General features: G+C 45.1%; 1 protein-coding gene across 1 annotated transcript; it reads left to right on the top strand.

Annotated features, from left to right (window-relative positions):
* Window positions 1–1,742: 1,742 nt before the first annotated feature.
* Window positions 1,743–14,036, top strand: myef2 (myelin expression factor 2). Its single transcript, XM_056413031.1, has 17 exons — window positions 1,743–1,915; window positions 5,498–5,697; window positions 6,373–6,425; window positions 7,240–7,247; window positions 7,326–7,419; window positions 7,817–8,008; window positions 8,087–8,240; window positions 8,843–8,892; window positions 8,970–9,030; window positions 9,550–9,672; window positions 10,031–10,075; window positions 10,164–10,271; window positions 10,345–10,440; window positions 10,534–10,587; window positions 12,685–12,830; window positions 13,527–13,578; window positions 13,766–14,036. The coding sequence occupies exons 1-17, from the start codon at window positions 1,806–1,808 to the stop codon at window positions 13,927–13,929; spliced, it is 1,710 nt and encodes a 569-aa protein (XP_056269006.1). The 5' UTR covers window positions 1,743–1,805; the 3' UTR covers window positions 13,930–14,036.
* The last annotated feature ends 227 nt before the right edge of the window (window positions 14,037–14,263 follow it).

The raw sequence follows: 14,263 nt of genomic DNA, 5'->3' as shown, positions 1-14,263 counted from the left end.
GACACAGAGTTATGCTGAACCCTGACACGCAATGTGTTAAAGTCAGAATAATACGTACGCAGTATATGGTTATTCCAGAGCTACCAACTCTCACGGTTTCGCCGTGTGACACACGCTTTTGCATGTTTTCACGCTCTCACGCCACACAACCAATTTCTCACGGCAAAAGAAATTCTGATTTTGGGCCGAGGCGCGTTGGTTTCTTTTCAAACTCCGCGACGATAGATGGCGCTAAGGAGCGCATCTATAAACCTATTCGCTGCATAGACATCCTATTTACCCCCAAAGAGTCCCGGAGTTAGCAACAGAAGAAGATTTTCAAACAGACACAACGAGCAGAGACTACGGTGTGTTAAAGCAGGGCTCTCAAGTGTCACGCATTGAGCGGGACAATCACGCATTTCGGTCTTACGTCACGCACTCCCGCCACACATCGTATTTCTCACGCTGAAAAAACTATCGGCTATTTAATGTTTTAATGTGCCGCAGCGCGCCAACATGAGCCGGGCTGCCCTCACCGTGGAGGAATCAAGCGCTCCCCTGGAGGAGCCACTTATCAGCCAATCAAAAAAAAGAAATGGGCGACACAATAGCCAATCAGAAAAAAACGTATCTGTTGAATCTGGGTAAGATTTAATCCAGCAACCAATGAAAATAAAGCATCCTGGATAGATATGTCACTCTTGCCTGTCTTCAAAACTTAAGAGCCCTGTTAATGACATGTGGTTCAATTAAGTTCTCACTCTCTTAAACTTTAAATCTTGAAATAATTCGTTGTGTTTGTGCGTGTGATTTTGTGTGGTGATGTAAACTCAGCTGTCATAAGGAGCAGCAGGAGAGCACCTTGTTAACCTCTTGGTATCCTGCATGCTCAACACATCAGAGCATTGTTTCTTAAGGCTGCCCACATAGCATTTATCACTTTATTTGCAGGCCTAGGAAAAGGACCCTCTCAACAATTTTCCAAACAGCACTTTGAACAAGTAAAATATATTATAAAGAATTTAACATAAAGACAGGACATTTGTGCAATAGAATTAGGCATGTTTTTGTAAATGAGAGTAGAGTTATTAAAAAACATTTTAATTCTTTAAGGTAGCAAAGATGCCTCGTAAAAGACCTTTGCCAGGCCAGAATGCAGGGTACAACATGGGTACAACATGGGTACAACATGGGTACAACGCCACATTAATTCAAATGTCCTGATATTTGAGCCACCAACGTGTGTGGCTGCGTGCACGGCAACATTTTGGTCACCCGCGACAAAATCTCACTCCAAGGTTTTTTGAAAAGTTGGCAGCTCTGTGAACGGTTTTGTTGTTGGGAATCTGCAGACTTGTGGGTATCTACACATGTCAAAGCACATTGTATCAAGACAAGTTCATTATTCCCCCTGCAAAGTAAAAGTGCTTTGATCAATATAGTTTCCGGAATTATGAGTTGGCTCATCCTGGACTATAGAGCTAACTAATTAACATAACAGAGTATTCTGGGTCGTCCTGGTTCCTCGCCAGGTTCTGGGTCCTCGGTACCAGTCAGACATGGAGTCTTTATTATTCAGTTCCCCTCCTTCTCTCACCCTGCAGCGGTCTACTAAACCAGATCAATGATCAATATTTTCCCTATTGTGCAATTATTCTGTAATCGGACTGACTGTCATATTGTTTCCATCCAGGCTGCCTAGCAACAGCAAAGCTCAAAATCTCGCGTTGCCTGCGCAGATCCCGCGTTGGAGGCGCAAATCTCGCGTCACATTTTGAACTGCGTATCGACTTCAGGGCATCTCGTTGCGGGAGAAGCTCAACATGGAAGATGTTATCGTTTTCGAAGAGGAGCCGAACCAAGAGGGGTCCGCCGAATTCGTGAAGTCGGACTCCGAGGGCGCGTCCGTAGAGACGCCCAACGGAGTGAAACCGTGAGTTAACGACGGTCTGTCCGCGCGCGCAGTCGTGAGCGAAAATGGAGTCGTGTGATGCTAGCTAGCTAGCGAGCTATTGTTAGCCTCGAGGCCTCTCACGTCTGTCACCGCAGAGCGCCGACTATCATATTACTATGATACGTTATGTTCGGGTCTCGCATGACGCCGACAGTCCTGAGTGTCGTCTCTTCTGTGGTTCCTGAGCGTTGCTGCCATGACGACCTCACGGTGGGCCCGCCGCAGCGAGGCATCAGGGTGCTAACGCTAGTTGAGCTCTCGTGCTGCGGACCAGACACCTGACATGTAGCGCTGACTTAAGCCGGTTAGATCACCATAAAACATCTTATCTCATCTCCTCTTAACCACTTCGACCCACCGGAGCCATTGACTCGTGCCGGTGAGTTCCTCCGGTGTCCCGCTAGCTGCGGGTCGTTAGCCGCTACCGGCTCCGCGGTGCTTCACCGTGACGTCACCACGGGGCTTTGTTACTGCCGATAACGTGTTTTAACATTATAATGATAATAATACCAAGCAAACTAATGATGGTCTTAAGCCATAAGTCATGTATCTGATTATAAATAATTTAGATTAAATAAGCATTGTTGAATTGTTCTTGACACAAGGACACAGGCGGATTTCCCAGAGACGACGAATCCACTCGTCCTGAAGCGTCGCGTCTCTGACACGAGGTCACGTGTTCCTGTTGGTCTGTCTGCCCTCAGTAGAGCTGCTCCTTCATTAGTTGGAATGCTTCAGCAGTCCAACTCTTGTTCTTGTCTTCTTTATTAAACTTCTCTTTTTAATTAGTTGGAATGCTTCAGCAGTCCAACTCTTGTTCTTGTAATCTTTATTTAAACTTTTTATTATTCTATTTCTTCCGTACCTTTTTTGCACCTCTTCTTCTCCTTCATATATTCAGCTATTTAAACAATTCAAATATAAAAAAATTCAGCTTCTTCAGGAATAGAGGGGAATGACTTTTCATGTTTCAAATTTTTATATATTTAAATACTTTTATGTTATTATGAATTCATCAGTTCCTATGGAGAAAATATTCAACTTTAAAAAGCTTACAGTATCTTCATATTTTCAGCAAATTCAGCTATTTAATTTTTTTAATGTTCAGATAGCCTTCAGCTATTACTGTATATTTTCAAACTTTCAAATTATTAATTTTTTAATGGAATAAATAATGAATGGGATCCAATGGGGGAAATCTTCAAATCCGCTTCAACTTTAAAAGCTTACAATATCAGCATACATTCAGCTAAATACACAATTCCACCTTTAAAATGTTGACAAAGGTGTTAGCTATAACTTTATAATTCAGCTTCTTTTCATATCTCGTATAGTTATTTAATTGTAACCATTTTAGTTGTATGTGTTTTTCCGCTCCTCCTGGACTTTACAGTGTGTGTGTGTGTGGGACCTTAGAGCTGTGACGTCGTCGCTAGAGTGCAGTGCTGCTTCAGAATCTTGCGAAAAAAAGATTTGTATATCGTCACTACGGCCACAATTCTTACTCTTTAGGCATAATTTTTTGATAAAGTAGTAGGGAATCGTGTGCTTGTCGTAGACATGTGACTGTGGAATCCAACAGTTTCCCCGATTTTTCTAGAGAAGCCTTAAAGAGGGAGGAAGTCCACCTTTCTCCTCAGTCATCTCCATTGTAATTCTGAGCACCTTTCAACTTTTTTGAAGCAAGCAGGAACATTTTCTGAACTGCGATTAAACTCTCATTTCTTAACCTAAAAAATATTTAAGGACATGTAAACGTTCACACAAGCCTTGAGCATCTCCTAATGTAGACGTCTTTAGGATCAGAGTTATAGTTCTCTGTCAAATCCGAAGGGTTTAACAGGTTGATTTCATCAGATTCTGTGCTGTCTCTCACTCACACAGGTGTTTCATGTTAGGCTAATCAGTGGCGGATCTCACACACAGTCTTGTTTATCATACATTTTGAACCCCCCCCACACACACACACACGCACACACACAGACTAACGTTTGTGCGTGAGTGTGGCCGCGCGCGTGTGTCTTTAAATGGAGAGATAGAGGAGAACCAGCATTTGAGTTTCTCAGGTCTCATTTAACCCACAATCATAACAAACATATCGGCGCGTTCGGCTCAATCTTTCCTCTCTACTGATTCTACTATTTTGGTGATTTGATCATGTTTTTTTTGACAGGGTTTAACAAATGCTTTTGTAGAAAATCCACTCGGTGTTTAGATCGTCTATCCTTCACGCTGGTTTCTCCCTCTCTTTCTTTATTTATCTTTCTCCTTCTGACTCTCAATTTCTTTCTCTCTCTTGATCTCACGTCTGACTTTCCCCCCTCTCTCTCATTTCTTGGATTGTGATTCATATCTTTGAATATTTAGAAGTTAAAGTTTTGCTTATCTTTTTCAGTTATACATTTCCACCCAATATGTTTGTGCTTCAACATTTTCAGCAGGAAGTTTCCCTTTTTGATATGTTCAGATGTTTAAGCTATGTTCAGCCTATTATCTGTTGGCAGCGATTTTAAGCTATGTTCAGCTTTAAAACATTTTTTATTTCAGCTAAATTCAGACATTTTCAGTTATTCATTTCATATTTCAGCTATTTCCAGACTTTTTCAGTTATTCATTTCATATTTCAGCTATTTCCAGACTTTTCCACTCATTCATTTCATATTTCAGCTATTTCCAGACTTTCAGTTATTCATTTCATATTTCAGATATTTCCGGACATTTTCACTTATTCATTTCATATTTCAGCTATTTTCAGTTATTCATTTCATATTTCAGATATTTCCAGACATTTCCACTTATTCATTTCATATTTCAGCTATTTCCAGACTTTCAGTTATTCATTTCATATTTCAGATATTTCCGGACATTTTCACTTATTCATTTCATATTTCAGCTATTTCCAGACATTTTCAGTTATTCATTTCATATTTCAGATATTTCCAGACATTTCCACTTATTCATTTCATATTTCAGCTATTTCCAGACTTTCAGTTATTCATTTCATATTTCAGATATTTCCGGACATTTTCACTTATTCATTTCATATTTCAGCTATTTCCAGACATTTTCAGTTATTCATTTCATATTTCAGATATTTTCAGCTATTTTCAGCTTTAAAAAAAAAGATATTTCAGCTAATTTCAGACATTTCCAGCTATTTCCAGACATTTTCAGTTAATCATTTCATATTTCAGCTATTTTCAGAAATTTTCAGTTATTCATTTCATATTTCAGCTATTTTCAGACATTTTCAGTTAATCATTTCATATTTCAGCTATGTTCAGCTATTTTCAAACCTTTTTCAGCAATTTTGTTTTTATTTTTCAGCTTCAAGCTTTCAAATGTTAGCATTCCAACGCATTTTCAGAAGGAAATGCATTTTCTAGTTCTGTATGACATGCATATGTGAACATAAAAACACATTACCGGCAAAATGCCAAACGTATAATATGAATAATTAATAATGCAGTAATATAAAGGAATTGTTTGGTCTTAAATGTTTATGTGACCGGATGTGTTGGATCGGCTGCTGTCTGACTCGTAGCTTTATGCTTGTTGTAGGGATGCTGATGAAGCCCAGCCTCCCGAAGAGAAGTCCGACGCGAAAGAGAAGTCTGGGGTCAGAAGAGGGAACCGCTTCCATCCCTACAAAGACAAGAACGGTGCAGAAAAGAAGGGTGCTCAGAGGAACCGGGTGTTCATCAGCAACATCCCCTATGACATGAAGTGGCAGGCGATTAAAGATCTCATGCGTGAGAAAGGTAATGGGTGGTGTCTCTGGGCCCGTGCGGAGCTCTTGACCTCTTGACCTTCCCTTTGTTACAGGTGTTGCATCCTGCTTCTCGCAGCAGTCAAGTAGTGTGTAGCTTTCTCTGGATGTACTTCTAGCGCATATTGGGGAACCAACATATTGTGATTCTAGCTCATTGGAGTTTTAATACATGTTTTGGATGGACACCAATGTAGTTTGGGCTGATATGTCTGAGAAATGGAACATTGTCACTTGTTTATGGCATTGTTAGCTCCAAATGTAACGTCAAACCAGAAGTAGAATTGATTGTTGAATGACTTTGTTGCATCTGTTGCAAGGTGAATCTTGACTATCGATGACAATATTGTAATGTTTAACGATCTGAACTCCGGGTCTCAAGAAGCCTTCTAAGAGCTCAAGGACCGCTTGAGAACTGCCATGAATGGAATGTGTTGACATCTCATCCTGTTGAAGTCTTTCCCAGGTGTACGTAGCTGTGTTTCTGTGGGCTCGGCCACGGCCCAGGAGGGTGTTGTCTGGTGGATGATTGGCTGGGCTGGCTGTTGATCATTAATGGGACATCTCCATCTTTAGCGGCTCTGCCAAGGCCAACGGCGACTTGACCACTTGGCGACTCAAATTACTTTTGTTCTTTTGGTATTTTTCCTTTGTATGTCTCATGTAGTTGGTGAGGTTACATACGTGGAGCTCTTTAAGGATGCAGAAGGAAAGTCAAGGGTAAGTGATGTGGCCATGTTGCTGCACGAGGTTTTAAAGGCCCTCGGCAGGCTCTCGTTAATAAGTGCTCTTTTCGGTTCTGATCCTTTGGGTCGCACCACGTTACTGAACTGGAGGGTTGTGCTTAGAGCCCCATAGTTGGCTCAGGATTGATACTCATTTGAAAGGGAGATGTCCTGTTTATTTTGGAACAGTAGCTTAATGAACTCACCTAATAGTGCACTTTTGCTTTTGTTGTTGTTATTTAAATTGGTGTAAAAGTTTGTTTGTTTGGCCATTTTCCAAATGGAAATGTGGGTTGTGTGATTTGTCTTTTTGATTGACCCTCATGTCTCAAAATCCTATTTGACAATTCTGTTAAGGCACAGCTCTCTCTTCAAAGAACACATCAGTCTTGAATGATCCTGAAATGCATATTTAGATGTAAAGACGCAGCTTTGTCTTTATTGGTTAAACTGGTCAATCCTAAACCATGTACGAAATACATGTTAATGCCTTTCTGTTTTATTTGCTCCCATGGTACCCGTGTCCAGTCCAAAACATTTCAATGTCTCACATTAACTACAATGCATAGCTATCTGTCAACGCAATGTGTTCACAAAACAACGGAAAACATTGTTGTATTACTTTTCAACGTATACTAATTTGCAGTAGATTTAAACCCAACCAAAAAGCTGCTGCTCGTGGACGTAGAGCATCCAGATGCATGTTGCTCCCCGTGTTCCACTGCGGCGCGCCTCTTGTTAACTGTGTTGTGTTCACTCCCTCTGCTCTGGCTGTGTGTGACCTGGACTCCCATGATGCACCTGGTTAGGGTTGTGGGTAAGACTCTACCTTATTTTCATGAACACTGACCTACATGCACGTGCATAGCCAAATCTTCTGTTCTCCTGGTTGCAGTGTGGTGGAGTTCAGAGACGAGGAGTTTGTGAAGAAGGCGATAGAAACTATGAATAAACAAGACTTGAGTGGCAGGCCGCTGAACATCAAGGAGGTACGCGCCTTAACCACGCTGGGGGTTCCACAAGCACATGACCCTAGTTATATGTATTATTATTATTTAGTTTTATATATATACTAGATTTAATTTGCGTCAGACTAGTGTGTATAAAGTTGTTTCAGTGTTGATGTCTTATGAAAGGTCCCAACCCAAACGTGTGACATGTAGACGGATCTTTGTGCGTTTAGTTCTGATCAACATTGGTTTACCTCTGTAGGTTGTGACGTACACGGTTTGAAAGCTTCACATCAGATCCACTGGAATATCTCCACACGACACAATCACCAACTACGCTTTGTAAAATGGTCTTTTAGTAGTTTAAACCGTTTCCTGACGGTTCTTCGTGGTTATCTTGGCTTGCCGTGTGATGTGAGATCATCTCGTCTCCCAGGACCCCGACGGGGAGCACGCTCGGCGCGTGCTGCAGCGTATCGGCGGAGGTCAGCAGGGCGGCTGTGGGCAGGACATGGGGCCGGCCGGGATGAACGTCCCGCCCTCCATCGCCAACAACCCCAACATCCCGCCGGACGTCATCCACGCCCTGCAGGCCGGCCGGCTGGGCACCACCGTGTTCGTGGCCAATGTGAGGACGGCTGGAGGCTCTGCTCACATCTCAGTGGGGATGGTTGTTGTTATTACTCATCACCGTGGTGTTTTCCAGCTGGATTTCAAGGTGGGCTGGAAGAAGCTGAAGGAAGTGTTTGGCATGGCGGGTTTGGTGAAGAGAGCCGACGTGAAGGAGGATAAAGATGGAAAGAGCCGCGGGATGGGAACCGTCACCTTTGAGCAATCACTGGAGGCTGTGCAGGCCATATGTATCCTTTAGAGTCTCACACACACACAGAGACATACACACAGACAGACACAAACATGCACACGCACACGGAGACAGACACACAAACATACACACACAGACACACAGAGACAGACACACACACAAACATACACACACACACAGAGACAGACACACACACAAACATACACACACACACACACGGAGACAGACACACAGACAGACACAAACATACACATGCACACGGAGACAGACACACACAGACACACACAGAGACAGACACACACACAAACATACACACACACACGGAGACAGACACACACACAAACATACACACACACACACAGATACACACACAGAGACACACACAGAAACACAGACACACACACAAACATGCACACACACACAGACATGCACACACAGACACACTCACAGACACACACACAGACATACACACACAGAGACACTCACAGACATGCATACACAGACACTCACACAGACACACACACAGACACGCACACACAGAGACACACACAGAGACACACACAGACATGCACACACAGAGACACACACAGACACACACACAGTAATGCTTTACTCTTGGCCTCCTTGACTCTGGCTCAGCCATGTTCAACGGGCAGATGCTCTTCGACAGACAGATGCACGTCAAAATGGTTTGTAGATTTGACTTCTTCTGGAAGTTGAGCTGAAGATGTTTAAACATTCAAACATTTGTTGTGTGGTTTTACAGGATGAGAAATCTGTTCCTGCTGATGATTTCCGCCAAGTGGAAAAGACTCCTCAGTTACCCCGTGAGTCCACGCTGTCCTCCGGCAACTTGATACAAACAGCTGTGCAGTCATGATCTCATGAATAAAGTGGAAGATGTTCTGGAAACATCTTGTTTTAAAGGCCACCCACTTCTGTTCAGTGAGATCATGCTGATGGCTGTCGGCCTTTTAATGACTTCAGTGATCTGCTTCACACATGAAGATGAGATGAAAGAAGTAGTTCAGTTAAATATTTAAAAAGCACATTCCATGGCATGTCTTTAAGAGGCCAGGTGGTTTTTATTACTGACAGTTTTATACAGTAGCTTTTATAGATTGAAAATATGGAGATTGTATTTTTATGATATGGAAAAACATAAATTTCTTTGAAGTGGTAGTAGTTGTCAGTTTGAGGTCTAGCAGCTTCCTGCTGGTTGTTTATTAGATGTGTGACCTCAAAGACCCAAAACATGTGCAGATACTCATTCATGTTATGTACTCACTTTTAATTGTGCTAGTATCCCATAGTTCAAACCTCTCTCTTGTATCGTGTGTGTGTAGGGGGACTCGGTGGTATTGGCATGGGACTGGGACCAGGAGGACAGCCATTCAATGCCAACCGTCTGACTGGAGGAGCAGGAGGTGCAGGAGGAGGAGGCGGCATGGGCTCGATGGGGCCAGGAGGTCAGTCTGTGCAGAAATGATTCCACGACACGGTGCGTCGCTGTAGACGTGACTACACCACTGTAGACGTGATTACATCACTATAGACGTGACTACACCACTGTAGACGTGACTACCTCACTATAGACGTGACTACACCACTGTAGACGTGACTACACCACTGTAGACGTGACTACACCACTGTAGACGTGACTACACCACTGTAGACGTGACTACACCACTGTAGACGTGATTACATCACTATAGACGTGACTACACCACTGTAGACGTGACTACCTCACTGTAGACAAACAAGCCCACCGGCTACTTCCCCTGACAGATGCAAGCCGGAGTCTGACTGACTCTTCTCCTGCCACAGGTATGGACGCTCAAGGCTACAGTGCAATGAACCGACTGGCAGGAGGTAAGGTTGTTCCTGTGAAGCATCCACTGGCCTCTCTTTGTGGAGGGAAGCGGAGATTAATGTTCAAACCAAGTGCTGCTTATGACAGGAATGAGTGGAGGCGGGGGCTTCGGGGGCATGGACAGCATGGGCAGCATGGGCAACATGGGCGGAGCCTTTGGAGGCAGAGACATGGCGGCAGGCGGCAGGATGGGAGGTGAGTGGGAGCTCCAGCATGTCAGCCTGTGCTCCTGTAACTCGTGACTAAGGGTCCTTTGTGTCTGTGTGAGAAATGTACCGGGCAGGAATGGGCGGGATGGACCGAGACTTTGGCCACAGCGACATGCAGATGAATCGAGGGTTTGGCGACTCCTTCGGAGGAATGGGTGAGTGGTCCTCAGACCTGCGGCACACAGCTGATGCTCTTCCTCTGTAGCTGATGTCACGTTGCTGAGCCTCGTCTTCATTCTCTTCCTCAGGAGGTTTTGGAGGCATGAGCGGTGGAGGCATGGGCCACATGGGGACTGCACTAGGTATTTACATATTTCATCTGCATCTTTTGTAAATATGTTCAATACATTTCAGTCATGGTGCTGGGTTTTCTGACTTTCAGATGTTTAAAGTCATTTCGATAACACATGAAACGTTAACACAATGTTCATCGACGAGAGCAGTGATGTCATCTCTCTCCAGATCAGTGATGTCATCTCTCTCCAGATCAGTGATGTCATCTCTCTCCAGATCAGTGATGTCATCTCTCTCCAGAGCAGTGATGTCATCTCTCTCCAGAGCAGTGATGTCATCTCTCCAGAGCAGTGATGTCATCTCTCTCCAGAGCAGTGATGTCATCTCTCCAGAGCAGTGATGTCATCTCTCCAGAGCAGTGATGTCATCTCTCCAGAGCAGTGATGTCATCTCTCCAGAGCAGTGATGTCATCTCTCCAGAGCAGTGATGTCATCTCTCCAGAGCAGTGATGTCATCTCTCCAGAGCAGTGATGTCATCTCTCTCCAGAGCAGTGATGTCATCTCTCTCCAGAGCAGTGATGTCATCTCTCCAGAGCAGTGATGTCATCTCTCCAGAGCAGTGATGTCATCTCTCCAGAGCAGTGATGTCATCTCTCTCCAGAGCAGTGATGTCATCTCTCTCCAGAGCAGTGATGTCATCTCTCTCCAGAGCAGTGATGTCATCTCTCTCCAGAGCAGTGATGTCATCTCTCCAGAGCAGTGATGTCATCTCTCCAGAGCAGTGATGCCAGCGCTCCAGAGCAGTGATGTCATCTCTCCAGAGCAGTGATGTCATCTCTCCAGAGCAGTGATGCCATCTCTCCAGAGCAGTGATGTCATCTCTCCAGAGCAGTGATGTCATCTCTCCAGAGCAGTGATGTCATCTCTCCAGAGCAGTGATGCCATCTCTCCAGAGCAGTGATGTCATCTCTCCAGAGCAGTGATGTCATCTCTCCAGAGCAGTGATGTCATCTCTCCAGAGCAGTGCTTAGGGGCATCGTTTGGGTTTTTTCGATACCGGTGCTAAACCGGTACTTTTTTAAACGATACCGGTGCCTAAACTGTGCCTGAACCGAATTTTTTTTTTTTTAAACGCACAATGAGGACATTAAAAACCTCTTTGGCCAGATTCCCTGTAGAAGCCGTTATCATGGAGCACTGACACACAACGGATATCAGACTGTTAACAGACACAATGTTCTCCATTATATGAGGTGATATGTATTGTCATGTGCAGACCTTATAGGGTTAACCTGTCACTGTGTTGATGGGCAAAGAGAACAACCAATCAGAGGGACTGAAGATGACACGTGACACATAAAGTTTTGCTTCTGACAGCCAGTTACACTGAAACAAAGTGACGCCCCCCGGTCTTTATTCCTCCGTCATTATATTCCCGGTAACACCGGGTAAACAGCCGGGACCGCTGGACACCAACACACCTGCTAGCAGACTGTCACGCTCGTAGCTCGTAGCTAGCGCTAGCTACGAGCTACGAGCTAGCTTAAACATGGTTATAATGGCTAATTTATTATTTCTTGGGCTACTTTTATGAATGCAAGACTTGCAATCAACGATACGGTACTAATCTGAGTTCAGGCTGCTCGTCATCATCGGTCTCCCCGTGTTTAGGGGGACCGGTGACGGCCTCCCCGTAGCGTCCAGCCTGGCGCTGGTGTGCTCGGCCTCACGCCGTCACACACGGCCACGCCTCCTCTCAGAGTTACATATGAGAGGCTCGTGACCTGCTGACAGGGCGGAGTCACCAGAGAAGTTCACAACAATAGTTTTTTTCAATTTCAATCGGCTCAGGCACCGGAAAGAAGCACCGAAATGTGCGTTGCGTTTCGGTCCGGGTAATACCGGTTGTATTGGAACCGGTACCATATTGGCACCGGTTTCCGGTACCCAACCCTAGCAGTGATGTCATCTCTCTCCAGAGCAGTGATGTCATCTCTCTGATGAGGGATTGCATTCCAACAGTTTTAGTGTAACTCAGTAAACACTTTATTCGTCTCATTTGCTGCTGAGCCTCCTCTGACCCGATAGCATCAGAACCTTCAGTACTGACGACCCGAGAGCATCAGAACCTTCAGTACTGACGGTCCCGTCGTGTTCTCTGCAGGTTCTGGAATGGGCAACATGTCGATGGGCTCCGGCTTCATGTCGGGGATGGACCTGAGTCGCGGCTTTGGGGGCTACGGAGGCGGGGGGGCGGGTCACATGGGGGGCTCTGGGTCCAAGGCCGGCTGCCAGATCTTTGTGAGAAACGTGAGTGTTGAAGACTGGGGACTAGAGACTGGAGACTAGAGACTAGAGACTGGAGACTGGAGACTAGAGACTAGAGACTGAAGACTAGAGACTGAAGACTAGAGACTGAAGACTGAAGACTAGAGACTGAAGACTGAAGACTAGAGACTGAAGACTAGAGACTGAAGACTAGAGACTGAAGACTAGAGACTGAAGACTAGAGACTGAAGACTAGAGACTGAAGACTAGAGACTGAAGACTGAAGACTGAAGACTGAAGACTAGAGACTGAAGACTGAAGACTAGAGACTGAAGACCTTAGACCTTAGACCTGAGACCTGAGACTAGAGACTGAAGACTGAAGACTGAAGACTGAAGACTGAAGACTGAAGACTGAAGACTAGAGACTGAAGACTGAAGACTGAAGACTAGAGATCGAAGACTAGAGACTGATGACTAGAGACTGAAGACTAGAGATCGAAGACTAGAGATCGAAGACTAGAGACTGAAGACTAGAGACTAGAGACTGAAGACTAGAGACTAGAGACTGAAGACTAGAGACCTGAGACTGAAGACTAGAGACTGAAGACTAGAGACTGAAGACTAGAGACTGAAGACTGAAGACTAGAGACTAGAGACTGAAGACCTGAGACTGAAGACTAGAGACCTCAGACCTCCCCCTCTCTCTGGTGCTCATGTGGTGACGTCTCTGTTGCAGCTGTCCTATGACCTCACGTGGCAGAAGCTGAAGGAGAAGTTCAGTCACTGCGGTACGTCTCACTCTGTTCCTGGTCCTACGTGGTCCCAGCAGGTCTACGTGGTCCCAGCAGGTCTACGTGGTCCCAGCAGGTCTACGTGGTTCCAGCAGGTCTACGTGGTCCCAGCAGGTCTACGTGGTCCCAGCAGGTCTACGTGGTCCCAGCAGGTCTACCTGGTCCTCACGGCTCTCTCTTGCAGGCCAGGTGATGTTCGCAGAGATCAAGATGGAGAACGGCAAGTCGAAGGGCTGCGGCACGGTGCGCTTCGACGGCCCCGAGGCGGCGGACAAGGCGTGCCGCACGATGAACGGGACGACGCTCAGCGGGCGCGAGGTGGACGTGCGCCTGGACCGCAACGTGTAGGACGCACACACACCTGGTTTTGTTTTAGAAACACGTTCTTCATATGTTGTAGTTCATAGTCACTTCTTCAGTTACGCCGAGCGCGAATAAACTTTTTAATTTTTAAACCTGGTGGTTGTGGTGTGTGTAGGGGTGTTGTGTGTGTAGGAGGGTTGTGTGTGTAGGGGGGGTTGTCCCCATTGTTTTACTAATTCTGACTAGGTAGAAAACAAGCAGAACGTTTTTTATTTTATTTGCAGTCTTCCTGCAAGAGATTAAGACGTGAAGCTCGTAAAGCTCATCAGTTCAGGACCTCCTCTTCCTCTTCCTAATCCTCCTACTCCTACTACTCCTC

The sequence above is a fragment of the Pseudoliparis swirei genome, chromosome 4 (genome assembly GCF_029220125.1).
Source record: "Pseudoliparis swirei isolate HS2019 ecotype Mariana Trench chromosome 4, NWPU_hadal_v1, whole genome shotgun sequence".
NCBI lineage: Eukaryota > Metazoa > Chordata > Actinopteri > Perciformes > Liparidae > Pseudoliparis > Pseudoliparis swirei.
This window is presented reverse-complemented; position numbering and strand designations above follow the sequence as displayed.

Coding starts and splice junctions, on each gene's coding strand:
- myef2 (XM_056413031.1), top strand. CDS start 1,806: ATGGAAGATGTTATCGTTTTCGAAGAGGAGCCGAACCAAGAGGGGTCC. Junction 10,272..10,344: donor GGCAGGCGGCAGGATGGGAG/GTGAGTGGGAGC, acceptor TGTCTGTGTGAG/AAATGTACCGGGCAGGAATG. Junction 13,579..13,765: donor GGAGAAGTTCAGTCACTGCG/GTACGTCTCACT, acceptor TCTCTCTTGCAG/GCCAGGTGATGTTCGCAGAG.